The sequence below is a fragment of the Cyprinodon variegatus genome, unplaced genomic scaffold (assembly GCF_000732505.1).
Source record: "Cyprinodon variegatus isolate N-32 unplaced genomic scaffold, C_variegatus-1.0 Scaffold218, whole genome shotgun sequence".
Taxonomy (NCBI): Eukaryota; Metazoa; Chordata; class Actinopteri; order Cyprinodontiformes; family Cyprinodontidae; genus Cyprinodon; species Cyprinodon variegatus.
The window spans coordinates 333,564-352,633 of NW_015150671.1; the positions used below are offsets into that span (position 1 = coordinate 333,564).

General features: G+C 38.1%; 1 protein-coding gene and 1 non-coding gene across 2 annotated transcripts; both read right to left on the reverse strand.

The window, feature by feature from the left end:
• Nucleotides 1–297: 297 nt before the first annotated feature.
• Nucleotides 298–10,964, reverse strand: ddx54 (DEAD-box helicase 54). Its single transcript, XM_015380597.1, has 20 exons — nucleotides 10,698–10,964; nucleotides 8,242–8,368; nucleotides 8,065–8,135; nucleotides 7,792–7,980; nucleotides 7,627–7,676; nucleotides 7,499–7,540; nucleotides 7,311–7,406; nucleotides 5,705–5,826; nucleotides 5,563–5,624; nucleotides 4,626–4,757; nucleotides 4,042–4,252; nucleotides 3,812–3,943; nucleotides 3,496–3,717; nucleotides 3,337–3,410; nucleotides 3,027–3,239; nucleotides 1,502–1,650; nucleotides 1,305–1,418; nucleotides 1,112–1,219; nucleotides 928–1,010; nucleotides 298–842 (listed from the first exon to the last, which is right to left on the reverse strand). The coding sequence occupies exons 1-20, from the start codon at nucleotides 10,815–10,817 to the stop codon at nucleotides 580–582; spliced, it is 2,580 nt and encodes an 859-aa protein (XP_015236083.1). The 5' UTR covers nucleotides 10,818–10,964; the 3' UTR covers nucleotides 298–579.
• trnac-gca lies at nucleotides 10,522–10,593 on the reverse strand. Its single transcript has one exon. It is a non-coding gene; the product is annotated as a tRNA-Cys (tRNA).
• Nucleotides 10,965–19,070: the final 8,106 nt, after the last annotated feature.

A 19,070-nucleotide genomic window follows, 5' to 3' on the forward strand; every position in this document is an offset into this window, starting at 1 on the left:
TGAGCCAAATGTTAAACCTGACTAATACCGCTTGAAGCCAAAGCAAAAAGCGAACTAGGAAGGAACATGCTTGGCTGGATTATCCAGGGATTAATTTAAGGTTCTTGAACAGGAATATATCTACTAAACACAACCCTGAGTTTGGTTTTAAACTTATAAAATAAACAATAACAAAGAGGTAGTTGCACAAAACAAAATCTAATTTTGATTCACCAAACAAAAAGCAAAGAAGACTGATTATAAAATGACTGACTTCTATCTAAATCTGAAGTCTGGTAATCCAAAGGTGTTTTTTTCCCCCATCCTTCCCTCTTCTTACAAACGTCTAATGAAAACAAGACACAGGATATTATCTCTTTTAATGAATTTCACCATCATTGATAAAACAGTTTTTGCAGGATCACAGTCCATATCTAAAGTCAGGAAGCTGCGGAGTCCTCGAGCTTATAATCTCCCCAGATTGTCTCTCAGGTCAGAGCTACAGAATTCACCATGAGATTATTAAAACCTGGAGACACACAGAACGCCTCAGCGTACTTTGTGTCTCTGTGTAGTCAGCTCTCTGCTGACATCTCTCCCTCACAGTCTCTTCCTCATCTTGCCCTTCTTCTGGCCACCTCGACCAAAGCCAGACTTCTTCACCTCTCCAAGCCACTGTTTGTTCCTGCTGCGGATTTTCTTCATCCCCCCGCCCTGCAGAAACTGCTGCTTCTGCTTTATCTTACGGTTCTTAAGGATCTGTGCGCTGGATTTCAGTTCTGATCGGATTCTGCGACCTCCTGCCGTCACCTGAGGAGCCGCGGGGCTGCGGGAGCTGGGGCCTTGTCGGCCACGGCCACGACCTGGAAGAACACAGAAAAAAAACAAGGATGCAATATTTTCCCACTGCTGACGGTTCATTTAATAACATTTGTGAGGCAATCCTACCTCCAGAAGGTCTCTTTCTTCCTCCTGTGTCTCCATCTGAACCTGCATCATCAACCCTGTATTTCTTCTTCCATTCCTCATAACTAATAGATTGTCAAGTGAGGTAACATCTTAATGATGCAGCTGAAAGATTCATGTGTCAGAATAAAACAAGTTCACAAAGAATTTTTTCTATGAAGGATACAAGTTTTTCCGTTTCTTGCTGTTCACAATCTGTCCGCTCTCGGTTCTGATCTTCTTGTTTTTCTCCTCCTTTCCCGACTCTCTCACGAAACGCTTCCGTTTTCGGTCCCTGGTGCGAAATGGTAAAATCAGACATTGATTGAAGGACACAGTGAGGTTTTAATGTTAGAGAGAAGGAAAGTTTAAATAGTCACCATTTCATGATTTTTTTGTGCTGGTTTAATTGCTCGCCCTCGTCTCCCATGAGGTCAAGGACAGCCGAGGAGGCTTGCTGTTCAAAATGAGTACCCTCTGCACCAAGGCTTAATCTAGGGACACAGAACCGGAGATCATTTATTTAAATGCAAAGCATTTAGTGATTTTCTTTAAAACAAAAAGGGCCCACCCTCACCCTCTCTCAGAGTTAAAGTCCTTAGGTCTGTATGGGATGTAATATTCCTCGTCTTTCCCCGTTTCCCTGACTTTCTTGCTCTTTGGACGTCCTTCTCCATCATCCTGCAGGTTTCTTCTCTTACCGCCGACCACCTCTGAGAACACCCCCTGGTGGAAACATCGAGAGTTGCATGTCAAATAATATTGGCTAATAAAAGTTGAGTAAAGTAGCTTGAATAAAAATAACAAAATTAAAACTTCTTCCTTAACCAGTCGAGTTTAAGACCTTTCAGTGTTTTTTTTTATTTTTATTGTCCATTTTTGTTCTTATAAACAGGGCCTTTGCGTGCCATTTTAATATAACTGTTCATTCTTTACAAATTCATTTGAATTCAAACCACCTTAGTGCTGCCCAAAGTGGTTGAACAGTAGCTATTTCAGCACATATTTTAAAACAGTGTGTTGTGGTACAAACTTTCATCATCATAGGCCCACAATCAGGTATTAATATATCTCACTTAGACCTATGCCACCATAGTAAGTCATCATATTCAAAAAACAAAACAAAATACCAACAAATGATTTAATTTCTTTAATTTTCTCATAATCTTGTGAATTATTTAGGTAATCCTTACGTTGTATACGAAACAAATGTATTTGTTGGAAGTACTTAATAATAACTTGGACTGTAGATTGTTGTTCTCTTATCGCCACAAAGCAGGTTAAACTCAGGCAAATCTGACTGTCTCAAAATAGAGGTAGAAACACCATCATCTTTACCATTTAAAGCTGATCGAAATCAAACAGGACATTAGAGTTTAATTACTTTGGGTATACTGTTATTTTACAAAAGGGAAAAACAGATTTTACACATAAAAACTGGCCTATTCTGACTTTACCTCCTAAAGAATGATCTTAGAGCTCCAAGCAGCAATTTAGAATTTTCTCACAAAATAATTAAGCTGCTTAATTGGCTAAAAAAAGATGTATGAAGTTTGCTTAAAGGGGAACGCCTTTTTTTTTTTTTTTTTACATTTGGCCCTTGATTTTAAGTTATTACATAATGTTCTACTCACCCATATTAGTTTTGTGTCATTTGGAGCTGTTCTGAAGATATTCGGTTTTGTTATATCCAAGTAACGTCTTCCTATGGGCAACGACTTAAAGGCACAAACTAAACTGTTCATAATTTATCATTTATGGTACATCAGCATTCATAACATGTAGGCGAATCACTGTTCTCCAGACATCTGCGGTTATATTTTTTATACTTATATGTTCTAAAAACAAAGCGGCGCGTGCATGAGTTTGTGCCTTCAAGTCGATCGTTCATAGGAAGACGTTACTTGGATGAAACCTAACGCAATATCTTCAGAACGGCTCCAAATGACACAAAACTCATATGGGTGAGTAGAACATGATGTGATAACGTAAAATCAAGGGCCAAATGTAAAAAAAACAGCGTTCCCTTTAAGGGTTTTGGGGGTTTTTTAATGTTCACCTCATGTAGGTTTCAAACTTGCTCAAACTTTGCTATCAGTTACCTGTAGATCACTCTCCTCTCCTCCATGAGCTCCATAATCGTCCTCCTCCTCATGATGAGTCCTGCGAGTGACAGACTGCTCCTGCCTGCTTCCTGCTGCTATCTCCGCCCTCTGCTTCTTAAACTTCTCCACCACCTGTTTGTCCTTCGAGCGTTTCTTCCGCATCACCTCACTTGCAGATGTCTTACTGTTAGAGTTGATTTCAAAAATAGTCTAAATAAAAAAAAAAGTGGAGAAAAAAAAAAAGTGTTTTAAAGAATTTCGTTGGCAATAAAATTCCAGCTCTAAACATTACCAGCAGTAAACTCACTGATTTGGATTTGTAGCCCTTTATCGCATCGACTAATTGAAGACGCTCCAGCTCATTTTTCTCCAAACCCAAACCTAAAATGCAAAACAAATAAATAAATCATTATCCATCAAGCTGTGATGTAAGTTGGTTTCTAAATAGATGTTACTTGAAGCTGACCCAGTAAAGGATGGACGGCCATGCTGGACAGGTCGGTGGTTTTCACCCGTCTGATCGACTCTGCTGAGGCAATCGGCCTGGACTTCAGGTACTGCTTGTAGGCGTTCTCTGAGACACGGTGCAGGTTCTGCAAGTCCAGGGAGTTCTCATGAGCCGTAATCAGATGAGAACCTTCGTCGTCCAAGATGCACTGAGGAACTCTTCCAAACACACCCTCTGATTCTGGAAAGAAAGATTTCGATGCAGAGCTATTAAACCATTAAGTTGTAAGAGTTTTCATTATCTCAAGAGCTACAAGTCCTTCTGCAACATTTACCCTGTGTGTGCTCAGCTGTAGCAAACTGAACAGGCCTTCCAAGAAAGAGATGAAGATCGTAGACGTAAGGCATCTCATCTGGACAAACCATGCTGTACGCTGTTCCACTGCGACCTGCACGCCCCACACGGCCTGATCGGAAAAGAGAACGGATACTTTGATCATTCAAGCCTCAACATTCGGTTAATGAATAAGGAAAAAGATACAAGCTAAAGGCCTGAAGTACGAACCGACTCTGTGCAAGAAGAGTTTAGCTTTGGAGGGAAAGTTGTAATTGATGACATTGTCCAGCAGGGGGATGTCTATACCACGAGCTGCAACATCGGTGACAAGGAGCACCATGGCTTTTCTGTGCACAAACTTCCCAATGTTGATCTTTCTGGCAGTCTGATCCAGGGCGCTGTAGATGTAGGCACACTCTATGCCCTCTGAAGACAACAGCTACAAAAGGCATCAGAGTTTTTACTCAACTGTGTAAAGATTTTTTTTAAAGACTTGAATATTTAGACAGGGTTCTTAATCATTGGAAGTGAAATTTCTTCAAGGAATAAATTGACAGAAATGAGGGAGAAAAAAAACGACAGAAGGTCAGATGGACAGACAGTGATGTAAGACAGTAGGCAGAAAGACAGACTGATGAATGAAATGAAAATGAAAATATTTTTGCCCAGTTTTATTCTAAAAGGAAGCTAAAAATGGAAGGAAATAATAATCTCAACCAAATGTAAGTTTAAAATGAAATCAGACTGAACTGTAAATATTTAGAGGGATTTCATGAGAGAAGCCCAGACTTGGCCAGGTGCTGTTATCTTACCTCCTTCAGGTACTCCACATGATGTTTAGTGGCAACGAAAACCACCGTCTGCTCCTGAGGCTTCGCCACATTCCTCAAGAGGTGCAGCAGCAGCGCAGGCTTGTCATCCACTCGCAGGTAAAAGAATGACAACTGATGGAGGAAAAGATCAGAAACCATTTTAAGAGAGCTGGACACTAGAGACTAACACAGGAGTGGATTTTCACTCCTGTCCCGTCCCACTCCCACAATAATAAAATTGTGTCCCGTCCCGATCCCGGGCCAGAGTAGAAATCTAAATCCTGTCCCGTCCCACTCCTGGTGAAATTACTCCCACTCCCATCCCGCTCCCATTCAGAATGACTCCCGCTTCCGCACCACTCCCATTCTTGTTTTTGAGCGCGGGTGAAAAACTCAGAGCGGAAGCACTGTTGGTTTTTGGGCCGTGTAGGTTTTTTTGACTCGCATTATAGTGTAGGCTTCAAGGAAAAAAACTACAAAATGGCGGAGCCAGGTACTAGATTTTTTTCCTTTCTATTTTATTTTATTTTTTGGCACCGATCATAGTTTTTTTTAGTTACTATTGGTTTGCTCCTGCTCCCATCTGCTCCTGTTAATGTTTAATCCTGTACCGTCCCAATCACGTGATCGTTACTAATACTGACTCCCATCCCACGGGAATCCCGTGACACGTGGGATTCCCAAAAAAATGTCAGTCACTACTGGACACAGATGCACCCAGGATTTTAGATTAGCTCTAGGTGTAGGTTATAGAAACTTTGCAAAAGGACGGATGTATGCAAATAAAATAAAAGAAGTTCAGTGGCGAAAGTTATCAAACACCTGAGCAGAAAAATTCTGCAGTGGCTTCAACAATCTAAATTTGCTTCAATATGCCAACATGGTCTCTGTGGAAGAACTGCAGCAGGAAACCATTGCTATACAGTTTATTTCTTACCTTAATCTGGTCACTGAGTTTTGAATCAACATCCAGGCGAATCAGCACGGGTTCAGTCAGCCCTGTAGACAGAGGTTTATTCAGTCCAACCAGAAGCCACAGCATGTTCTATAGAAGAGAAGGAGAGGGATGATGATCTCACCGGCTCTGGCAAACTCCACCAACAGTTTGGGCAGAGTAGCAGAGAACAGGAGGGTCTGTCTGGTGTCTGGGAGCCTGCGGATGATTTCCTGAAGCTGTTCGGCAAAACCCATTTCAAACAACCTGAGAGGAGCAAGAGAAAAAAAAAAAAAAGCTCAAGCTCACAAAAGGATCATTAAAATCTGTTTGCTGCAAATGATCCTGTGTTGCTTCAAAACACAAAAGCTGACTCGATGTGAATCTGAAGCTTATTTTATTTCACATTAAAGAGAAATGGGTTTTTTGGAGACAGATGTATTTATTTAACCAACATTTCATTTACAAATTATCTGCTCTCAATTGAAATATCATTGTACAAGTTAGTTTAAACTAAACTCTTAGTCTACATGAAATATTAGTGCTACAGTAACTCTCCCAAGATAGAAATTCCCAACTGAAGCTACTGCTACTGAAGCTACAGCTTCTCAAGATTCAAGAGAAAAAAAGAAATCTTTTAAATGTCGAACCTTTCTTTAGATTCGTTTTTTTTATTATGTCAGATTTTGGATAATTAAACTGCTTTTATCAATAACCATCAGTGCATTTGGTCAAATCACATTTTTTTCACATCGTTCTCATGGTAAGACACGGTGGTGGCTGCATCATTGGGTGGGAATGCATTTCTTTAACAGGGAAAAAGAAGCTGAGCAGACTTGAAGATAACTCATATTGAGCCAAATGCAGGTACAAAAAAATAAATACTGTAGTTGGAGAAAAAATCTTTGCTAATAGGGGTAAAAACTGTAAAATAAAAACAATTAAAAAAAAACAAGGTCAGAAAACTAACACCTCACTAACAAGTCTTTTGCAAATAAAGTCCCGATATCATTGGGTCAATTCTTCTTCATGTGGCTTTTTGAATCTCCTACAATAGTAATGCAATAATAAATGCATATCTAAGCTGCTTGTTATTTTTGTAATTGTTTATAATTTTTGTTCATTCTTGGAATGGTGGCATTCAAATTCCACAACTGAACAACACTGAAGGTACCACTATCAGCATTTTTTCTTATCTTATTTTCCACTATTCAAGGCAAAAACTAGAGTTTAGTTAGGTTTTTTTTTTCATTACACTAATTTTTTCAGAAAATTAAGCAGAATTTAATAAAATATATTCTTTAAATATTATGAAATTGCTCATAAAAGGACAGCTGGAGATAGGCACCAGCACCCCTTATGAACCCAGTGGGGATAATTGTGTCAGAAGTGCCTTTGAGTAAAAGTCTGAAGTCATATTTGCATCAAAGTTAATGAGAAATAGAAAAAATGGTTGATAATGAATCTCATGTTCCCATTTTAAAAAGATTGAAAATTTATCTTTGAATATATATTTTTTCAAAGACAAGGATTGCAAATAAAACATCAAGCTAAACACCTTTTTAATGTGCTGCCACAGAACACTACTCTGATTGCATGCTAAAATGGTCTAATCAAAGTTTATAAGTAAATTCAACACTACTCATTACTTTCTAACTACAATTACTAAGTGATCCATCATATAGAATTCCAAATAAATTAAATACATTTTGCAATCAGGTGTAAATCCTTTAAATGATACTGTAATTTACCTGTCAGCCTCATCAAACACCACATATTCCACACTGTTCAGCTTCAGGTTCATGTCCGTGATGACGTGCATGAGACGACCAGGAGTTCCAATAATTCTGCAGGAAAAGAGGACACCTCATGTTTTTGTTGCTTTTTAAACATGCAAATAGATGAAAAGTGAAGAGAAGAGCTAAAATCAAAAACATACATGTCTGGGTTTTCATGAAGAGCGGCAAACTGATCCTCCATGCTGGAAAGAATAGAGATGTTTACGGTTAGCACACATTTAATAAGACAAAACAACAATATAATAAATGCAACACAAGGTCTGCAAACCTGTCTCCACCGAGGATTAAAGCAGTCTTCAGGCGTGTGAATTTACCCAACTAATTAACAACAACAAAGAAGGAAAGGAAAAAAGTTTAACCGAGGAATCACTTCATAATTAACATTCAATATGAAAAAAAACAAACAACATAACCGCAGTCAGGTCAAACGGACCTCTTTTGTGAACTTCATGGTCTGGAGGGCCAGCTCTCTGGTGGGGGTTAGGATGAGAGCTCTGGCTCCCGTTTGGGCTTGAGGGGCCTTAAGCTTCTCAAACATGGGGACCAAAAAAGCTGCCGTCTTCCCGCTGCCTGTCCTCGCCATAGCCACTACGTCTTTCCCATCCAGAATCACAGGAATGGTCTGATGAGGTAAAGAGCAGCAATGCAACATCAAGAACGTCACAAATGTTTAACCAAAGGATCCACAGAGATTTTACTGACATACCTTCCTCTGAATGGGAGTAGGGACTTTGTAACCCTTCTTCATGACACCCTTATAAACAGGGAAACTGAGACCTGGAATTAAATATAAAGATGGTCAACTATGTTTGCTGTAGTTAAAGATTTCTTAATTTTTTTTAACACACCAGAAAGCAATGAAAAGCAGCTTCTGTGAACCTACCCATAGACTGAAACCCTCCAGACTTCTTCTTCTTCTTGTTTTGTGCTCGGACCAGTTCCCTGGTGTCGGGCTCCACGTCGGATGTGGCATCTGATGCAGCGGGGAAGCGTGGCAGTTTCTTCCCGGGCTGTTAAATTCAACAAGACAACACATCATCAGAAACACTGAGCTACAAGATACAGCAGTGACATTTCTGTAACATCTAGGTCAAAAACATCAAACTTCAAGCATTCGAAAAAGAATGGATAACAAAATAAAGATCATGTAATGCTTTATCAAAATATTGAGACATCTTGAAACTTTGTGTACATTTTATCACATCACCCCACAGCCATGTGAAATGCTTATAAGGTTCATTTTATATTTTCAAATATCCTGTCAAAGCATTTGTTTGCTTCAATTAAACTGTAAAAATATTTTAGATATTATGACAATTTAGATGAAAATCCAATTCAAATGATATAGAGTAATTAAATGATATAGATAAAGATGCATCTTCTACAGTGTCCTCTTCTACACAGAGGTGTGCTAACGGAACAGCACATCCATGAAGGACACCTGCAGACTAGACAAACAGGTGAGGCAAGCCAGCTCTGTGATTGGCCACTGCTGGACATTATGAACAATGCCAGCCACCGTCTGCACACTGTCTTCACCACTCAGGGGAGCCTGATCAGTGATCGCTCATCCCCAAATGCAGGACCAACATACTACTGAACTCCTTTGTTCCCAAAGCCATCAAGCTGTACAACTCCTCACTTGAAGGAAGGAGGAGGTGATGGGAATAGGGACAAGGGTCAGCGCCCCCCTCCTTGGACATCTTATGCAAAACATTACCTGTTATCACTCAGGTTCAATATTCTTTTCTCTCACTGTGTAATAACACATGCCAATTACTGTGTACACTGTAACTTTTTTTAACTTATTTATAAGGTCAGTACATTTGTGCAAGTGCAATAACCCAAGTCTTCCCTTAGCTCTTTACGGTGCAGATATTTTTATATCTAAGGGAAACATATTCCAGTAAAGGCTTTTTTTGTACTAAATACACACTCTTTTTATATCGTCTGTCGTATTTTTTTTTTATCTTTAATGACATCTTGCTTTAACATTTTGTACTCTATATAAGCTACTGGAACAAGAATTTCCCTGAGAATATCCCAAGAGATAAATAGGGACTTTTTTCCTCCCCATGCTACAAGCATGCTTAGTGTGAGGGATTGCATTCGAGTCAATGAGTCGATACAATCAACTGGTTTCCCTTAGATAGAAAACTTTGAATCAATCTGACTGTATGATCTGGTGAACTGTAAAGTGTCTTGAGATGACATGTGTTGTGAATTGGCGCTTTATCAATAAACTGAATTTAATTGAAATATAGTTAAGTCTAAGTCTCTAAATTAGTAAAACTGAGGCTCTTTTTTATCATTATTTTTTTTATAAATAATAATCCCAGAGGGAAATTACTTCTCTGCATTCAACCCATCCCCTTGGGTGAGCAGTGGGCTGCCATTGTGAGGCGCCCGGGGAGCAGTGTGGGGTTAAGGGTCTTGCTCAGGGAGCCAGTGTGGCAGTCTGTTGGAGTGGGGGATCAAACTCACAACCTCAGGATTCAAAGCCCTATGGCCTAACCAATCTTGAACTATTCAAAAACACATATCCCCACACACACCAGTCGAAATGCTTATTTATATTACTTATATATAGAAGTAAAGATGCGTCTCAAAGTTGAAGTTCTTGAGCACTAGATCACTGCCTTAAAGGATGGCAGCTGTAGATTTTATATCTATTTAAACCATTTTATTGATTTTAAATATAGAAAGGTTATGTCAATTCATTTTATATATTTAATTTTTTGTGATGTTCAGTTCTTTGGTCGGGGTCTGCTGTTTTTATAAATAAAGTTTGTTTGGCCTGAATACTCAACATATTAATTCACTGAGCCAAAAACCTTTCAGTTGGTTAAGTCTTAACAATATATGTATTTAAAGAAACACTAATTTTTTTTTTTTAATGCAAGACACCTCAAGTATGTCTGTTTTACTATGTTTATCACTCTATAAGAAGACTATAGAGGTTAAACTGAGTTTACTGTAGAGGACCAGGATTATTAGGAAAACAATGGATGATGAGCTATAACTTCATGTGCAAAAGGAAAGAAAGTACTATATTCAGGACTGAATGTATTATTGAATTGACAGAAAAAAATGCATAGCAAGTGAAACGTGATAGTATCACTTGTTAGCAACCAGAGGTATAAAATTATATCAAAAACAAACAAGGGGGCATCCGGATTTGAACCGGAGACCTCTTGATCTGCAGTCAAATGCTCTACCACTGAGCTATACCCCCGTTGATATAGCGGAGGATCTGACGCAAGCTATCCACAAGGGTTTGTGAAGTAGGACAAATTTGTTCTCTTTTAAAAGGAAAATTGTTAAACTGATATGACTTACAGAATCGTCATCTTTGATTTCAGCAGCCAACTCAAAGTCTCCGATGTCAGAGTCAGCCTCCTGCTCCCTTTTAGCTGTGTGCCTCTTCTTCTTCGTCAGCTTCTTCTTTCTCTGAGCCATACTGTCACTTTGCTGTTCTTACCGACCGCTGTTAAATATTTAGTAAGAACAAATTACAGAACTAAAACGACAATAAGTCGCTACTCTCTTCAGCTTACACAGCATCGGCTCTAGTAGACATGATGAACACGTGGGGAAGTACAAGCGTTTCTTCTGTTTTAGTCTTCACTTGAAACTCGACTTCGCCACCTACTGCTATGGAGGGTTCATTACTACTGTTGTTTTACCATGAGCGAAAGGTAATTAAAAATGTATATGTTTTGTCAAATAGAATTATTTATTTTTAGGTAGAAAATACTTTTAAAAAAAATTTTTTCAGGAGAAAGCCTAAGTTAAAGAAAACATCAATTCACAAACCAGTGAAAATAGAAAATGAAACAAAGAATTTTTTATCAATCACATAATACATACTGTATACAGAATTATACAAAATAAAGGCACAGATTAATTGCAGAATATTTAAAAAATGCAGAATCTTACACTTTGATACTATACTTTATATCTCTGAACTACTAAATGTAATAAAGAATAATAATCTTTAGGCTTAGATAAAGCAAAGATACCTTCTTAGTTTTCAATATAATCTTTTTTTTTTCCAAGAAGAAATACCGTAATAAAATTTGATTTCCATATGACAGAATCTATGTGTAAATTCCAAATGAATTTCATTCTTGATTTTTCAACCTAGGATTTTTTCTGGTTTGTGACATTTTTAAAATTTAGCAACGTTGTTCCACCAAAATCATAAAGGAATATCACTGCAAGTCTTTCATAAACACCCCTGCTGTCTGTTTGAGATAATTTTCAATTGGAACAATCAATGGTGTCCATTGTTCAAGCCTCTAAGTTGTCACCTTCATAAGAAAGGATGTTTTAAAGGTGTTTAGAAAAAAAAAACCAGGATATCAACCAGCCTAATAAATAAATAAATAATTATCCACCACAATGAGACAAAAATATCTGTGAGAGCAAGTTATACCTCACCATGGACAGAGACACTTACCAAGAAAAGAGTCAACATGCTCCAAAATATCATACTGAAATTTGAATAATTTTAGAATAACCCAAATACTTTTTGGAAGAAAAAAAACAGATAACAAAAATAGAGCTGTTAGGCCACACTGAATGATTGGAGGAGTCCCAGTCAGGAACTCTGCACAGTACGAACCTTTAAAATTGTAATAATATGAAGTTTAAGAATCTGTTTTGCTGCCAGTAAAATTCAGCAAATACATATTTTTGCAAAAGCAGACACAAATATTTCACATTCTGTATTCATCTGGCAGGACTAATACAAATATTAAATCTTATCTTTAAGTTGGTTTTAAAACCCTGGAGCCTTCTTTCTTAAATCTCTGAGTAAAGATGTGCTGCCAGCATGATAACAGATGTTATAGCAGCCAAGACGTGTACTCTGCTGCTTGATGTCAGAGGGCTGATATACAATAAATAAGGCGACACCATGGCAACAGCTTGGAGGCAGATGCATTTGAATGCTTGCAGTTTGGCAGGTTGAGTAAAAAAAAAAACCTGTTAAAGAAACTGAAAGACCCACAGGGTATGCTGTAAGGAAAGAGGTGCAGGAAGTCGCATAAAGTGTTCATGTCCTTGAAGGAAATGCATGTGATTATAAAGAGAGGGGATTAAGACACGGTTGCAGTGGGAGGACTATTGTTTCAGTGAGGGATCTAAAGAAAGCCAGATGGTGGCATCAATGCATTAGTTCGATTTCCAGAGTTCCTGGCAGGGACGAGAGTTTCAGTTTCTTTTAACTAGGTCTGCTCTTCCCTAATCACTGTTTCAACTCCACATGAACTCCTTCATTCATTTTTTTAAATCTTACATTTTTATGTTTGTGACAAATCTCTAAATGAATAAATCTAAAGCAAAATGTCCATAATTAATTCTAATTTTTCATATTTTTCTTCTTTTCCCTTTTTCTCTTGCTATTTTTTGTTTTTCACATGTTATTTCCATTTTTCTTTTTATTCCTTTAATATTTTTTCCTTCTCATCTCTCCAATTGCCTTTTTTAATGCAATGAAAGTATATATATCTTATCAAGAGTCTCCTACTCTCTTCCGAGCAGAAGTGGCTAGTCAACAAAAATTACTCCCAGAAAAAACAAATAGCCAATACTGGTTGTCACATAAGAACCCAAATGAATAGATATTTAAATCTATGCAGGCTTGACTTGTGACAATAAGATCAGCACTGATTATCAGACAATAGAAACTGGAGAATAAACTCATTCATGTGAGAGTTCCAAAGCTACTGCTGACAGCCCAGTTAACTCAAATTGGTACAATTAGCCTGATTAAAGGAATGCATCATTTCAATATTTTTCAAAATTACAATATTAAATATTTAGCCATGAGGTTTATATTGGAAGAGACACATATCTAATAATAGGACGCACTACTTATTGACAATCTGAGGTTGTGCTGTTCCAGAAATAACACCATCCTGGAGGTCCAGGAAGGTTGAAGACAACCCTCAGGTGATGAGGACAGCCCAGGGGATTACAGGATGTAATCTACCAGATCTGGATCTCTGTTCATGTTGCAGGAGTCCAAAATAGGACCAGACACATTGCTACAGATCTCTTGCACTCTGGCAATGCAGTGCTTGCCTCACTTCTATCATACAAACAATTCGGGAATATAAGGCTACGTTCACACTGCAACCTGAAGTGACCCAAATCCGATTTTTTTTTGTCCATATGCGACCTGGATCTGATCTTTTCATGGCAGTCTGAACAACACAGATCCGATATTTTCCAATCCGACCCAGGCCACTTGTCTATGTGGTCCTGAATCCGATACGAATCTGATCTTTTCAAATGCGACTTGTGTGTGAACGGCCAGGTCGCATTCATCTGACCTGAAGGCCATTAGTAACCGACATAGGTCACTATTCTGCTTCTTGCTACACAGAAGCGGCAAGAAAAACAAACACCATGGCGGACGATGATGCGGAGAGTAATATTTTTTTCAACCATCTCGAAAATATTGAGGTTTTATGGTTGGGAAAGATCGCTATATGCGCTCCAGCACTACCATCCATCTTTACTTCTGTAAACACAGAGCACGCTGGCTTGTGATGTCACTGCGTCATCTACTGCACATGCGGGACACTTAAGCTGTATGAATGCAGTTCACACAGGAGATCACATACAAGTCGCATTTATTTGGAAATGTGAACGGCAACGTAAAAAAATCGGATTTCACAAAAAAAATCTGAATTGAGCATCAATGGCCTGCAGTGTGAACTTAGCCTAAGATAAAAACAGGCAGTCTCAGGAAAAGTTTCACTCCCAAAACTGGGAGGCTAATCATCCCCATGCAGTCAGATACTTACATCTTATAGGTATTCAACAAAAGCACACATACACACACGATTGCTCTGCTGACAGTTAAATATGCCATAAAAATCACATACAGAGCCCAAAAAATATCTAATCTATTCAGGGGAGCCCCTTTGACCAGATTTTGCCTTTTTTTTTTTTTTTTTACTTTGTAGGAACATCTAATTTTACCATCCCAATGTATTTATAAAATGTTGTAATTTTTGTATGCTTCTCCTAGCATATAACTTTGTACAATGAGATTATTCTGATCATATGCAAACAATGGTTTTAGCTCCTGGATGGAAATATCCAGATTTTGGCGTGACTGATAAAGTTTACTCAAGGTTAATAACCCAGCAAGACTGAATTCTGGAACTTTGCAAAAGTAAACCCTTAAGGTTGCACACAGGTTGCTGCAATTTTGATTTTTAATATTAATAAAGCATTTATGTCTAATTAATTGGTCTGATTAGTGTAAAATTAATCACACAAAACTTCCATTTTACCTTGGCTGCAGAGATTTTTTTAGATCCAGTGTAAATAACTTACATTTTGAATTTCATTTGAGGACTAACAACCTGTGTTTGTAAACAAGTACACCAGTCTATTAAGTATAAGTGTGTAAATGGATGCAGAATTAAGTGATTAGTAAAACAGATGTTAGAGCGACTCTGTTTGGACTTTCCCAGCGATGGAGGAGAGTGGCAGCTGCTGCCTCTCTAAGCCTGATAGATTGAACAAAATGCTAAAATTAAGAGATTAAAGTGGTGGTTTGTAAAAGATAAGCTTTAAAATAAGAGTAGCAGTTAAATATACGTTTATCCCCTCTATGTCAGTCAATTATTTATGTGCCACTGTTCAAAAAGCCAGCCCAACATTTTTAAAGGGCGTTTTAGAAACAGTCCAAACATCTAATTAGTATCACCATGAACAGTCAGAAGTCGTACATTCAAGTCCCTCCAGAAACCCTTTAAACTGTGTCTTGATTTTCCATGGCAGTCAGCAGCACCTCTGAAGGGCACATTAATCTCAACAACCCGTCAAACTGTTTTGAAAGGCTGCTTGTGAGGATGTGTGAGCCCAGAAGTTTAACTCTATAGAAGAGTTACATTTTAGTGTTAAAATGAGGATATAATTTAGAACATGTCTTAAATATCCAGTTATAGAAATAACCTGGTGAGCAAGGGCAGACAGGCAGGCGAGGCGTAGTCTTTGAGCCGATGGAAACAGCGGCAGATGGAGGGAGGGGCCTCAGGGTTACCTTCAGGCTCCATGGTAGGAAGAAATAAGGGACATACTCAAACCCTGAATAGACTGACAAAAACTAAAATGTAATGGTCTGATGAGACACAACAGATAACAGTGCCTGAATGCTCCATAGGTCTTATAGTTGTGTTACTGCAGCAGATTTTCACCAAACCTGTTAAGACATGGTAACTTGCATAAGGCAAATATTCACAATAAATACATTTTAAATCTTCATACAGAATAATAACCCTATGTTATTGTCTACTGTTATTAGACTGTAATCCATGCTTTTATTATTACAAGATTGGATTACTGTAATTCTTTATATGCTGGCTTGGATCACTCACTTTCACACTGTCTGCAGTTGGTACAAAATGCAGCTGTCGGTCTCCTTACAGGCACACGCAAACGTGATTACATATCACCTGTTCTAGCCTCGTTGCATTGGCTATTGGTTGTTTTTAGAATAGATTTTAAAATTTCATTATTTGTTTTTAAAGCTCTTAATGATCTAGACCCCCCAGTATTTGACTGAGCTTCTCCAAATCAATGCCCCGGCCAGAAAACTGAGATCCTCTAATCAGTTGCTACTGGTCATGCCTAAAACCAGACTTAAAACCAAAGGTGATCGTGCCTTTATGGCAGCGAGACTCTGGAATAACTTGCCTTGGCATATTCGATCAGAAGGCTCTTTTGAGGTTTTTAAATCCTCTCTAAAAGCAAACTTCTTCTCCCAGGCTTTTAATCAAGTCAAAATTCTATTTTAAACTTTATTTTATTTTAAAATGTATTTTATTTAAAAATGAAATATTAATCTTATTATATTTAATCCTCATTAAATTTTTCTTTTTTCTTTTTGCATTGTGTTTATGCTCTGCAACTGTGATTTCTGTGCAGCACTTTGGTCAACCCTGCTTGTTTTAAATGTGCTTTATAAATAAAGTTTGAATTGAGTTGAGAGACTAAGAAATTAGAAGTAATCTTACAATTCTCATTGGAAATCTTAATATTTTTACAATTATTTATTATACAGTAAATATTATTTACTTTTTATTTTTATAGCATTAGCCATTTACTCAGACTATTAATATACCGTAGTTGGAATGAGGGGTTACTGATTGTGTAACACCTGATGATGAAATATTAGAGGGTAAGAACTGGACTTTTCTAGTCTTCCAGGCTACCAAGAGAGATGGGAGAAGCTAACAAGAAAAAATAAAAAAATGAGGGTAACATTATAGTTCTGGCTTACATGACTTTAGCACAAACAAACCCCTGGCATATACCGGTACTTTTTATTCTATAGATCTCCTTCCTAGCACATCGATTTTACAATTAGACAAATTTAAGTCTGACTTTAGTCCAAGCACAGACTCTCAAAACCATCATACTATTAATTACGATGCTGTAAAAGGCCTTTTATGTCCGTATTGACCAAAGTAATTAGGAACTAGTCAGGATCCAGTAGAGCAGTAAAATGCACATTACTGGCGTAGAACCAAGAAGCACCTTGGTTCAAATCCCATTTGGGATTCCCATTGTGCATATGTGCTCATCATAGCTCATTGGCTTTCATCATATGTAACTCATGTGTAACATGACTTGAAATAAAATTAAATCCAAAGAACTTTCCCCTGGCAGCAAAAGCCTTCGTTATTATTTCATAGAAATCAAGAAAATGCATTATAATCTGTCTTGTAAAGGCAAGTTGCAAGGGTTTGCACTGGGGAGTTTAAGCACGGGCACAAAGGTATATATAATTCATGTAGAAAAATCACAGGAGCTGGTTTTTAAAGAGCAATAAAGCAAAACTCAAAAGTGCTTACTTTTCTGTAGCAGAGCTTAAGCTGTTTCACTTAGTCGTCTCCCTCGTCTTATAAGTAGTATCCGGCTTTGCTTTGCTGCATTTTGGTGTAAATTGCAGAGGCGCATACATTGGGTCAAATTTCCAATTACTTGATATTCTGAGAGCTAAAAGGTACTTCTGCTCTAGGGCTTGGGTAGTCAATCTTACAGTTAGTTACAGCATTAGGGTGATAATCACCAGACATGTGAAATAATTGTCCCCAAAGGCCTGCAAGAGAGAGTCCTGATTATTTCTTCCTCCAAACAAATAGAGGAAGCAAAGTGATTTCCAACCTCTGCGGATTTGGACATTGTTGCCAATGCAGTTGCTGGGGGATGAAGTCATTAGTATATTTTTTTCCATGTTAGTCAGATTACTGCTCATTAATGCTGCAGAGACCCTGTCGGCCAGACCTAATGACGATTTTCTGTTTCATCTCTCCTGTAATTTTAGGGCAGGGTTATTTGTAGTGACAGGTGACCAGAATTAAAATCTGAATTAACTTTTCATGCATTCCCTCCTTACATCCGTGTTGTTTCTTTTTGGTCCTCACTTGCTGCAGGCACAGTTCCTCTTCTGGTGTCTTAATTGCAGTTTCATCAAGTATTTAGAACCCTGTAGCCCTCCCTATTTTTGTCACTGTCACTCCAAACTAGCCGGTGGCAGGGACTTCAAGGGTATTTAAAGCAGCTATTGTGTATGCTAAGTTAAGTCGGCAGCAGCCAGGGGGAGGCTCGCTTTTATCAGTGCGGTACTGCTGGACCTCCCTTCTTCCCCCCCTCAAGTCGATCCTTCTCTCACTCCTCCTGTCATGGTTTTATCACTCAAAGGCTCAGGCAGCTCAGCAGAAATGAGTGAGGTCTGTAACACTGGGAAGAGGAAAAGGGTCGAGACAAAAGCTGGATGTGCACATCAGCACTGGGAATTTCACAAGAGCTGCTCTTTCATGCTTCACAGCTCCCAGTTCAGCTGGGTTAGTGTTAAGAGAAATTTCACATTACAGATTCATTTCTGCTTAGAGCAAACCAAAAGCTTGAACAGGGAGTCGTGTTTTTGTATAAGACTAAGCATGTGCAATATTAGGGCTTTTCTACAGTTAGCTGCATAATAGAACTACGGAAAAGCAAAAATGGAAAATTTGCTGCCTGTAGTTAAAAATGAGCTTGTTGTACATGAGAGAATATTAGAAGAAAAATATATAACATGACTCCCTAATAAGACAAGGTACATGGAAATAACCTCTAGCTCAAATTCTTCATAGAAAAGAAAGTGTTTAAAGCTGTCTAAAATCGGAAGCAAGAATTAAGATAAAGGGGATGATTACAGAATCTTACAACTGGTATGATGTTAAAATGCCTTACTGGTAACCCTTACCAAGTCAGATGTAGAAAATTGTTTACCCAAAGTGAGCATTTTTAAGGCAAAATATGTTGACGAAAGAGAACAACTGACCTACAGTTTTTCTGCCTCATTTCATCTGCCTCTACAAAAATCTCTGCTCTATCAGAAAAAGTAACATCAGGGCATGATGCTGCCACCACCATGCTTCACTCTAGGTATGCTGCTCTTTTCTTCCAGTGCTGTTTTGCACCAAGTAAAATATAATTTCATTAATCTCTGTGTAATGCAAAGTAGGTTAAGCATATTAGTTTCATTATCAATAATGATGGGGTGTGGAGGGAGATGGACAGAGACATTCTGCCCATAAGAAACAGTTCGCCTGATGAAAAAGCTGAGCCAAATAGAGAAGCTCCTGATTTAACTCCATCCACATTGCAACTAGCTATTTTGTATTCACCAAAATTTCTCCA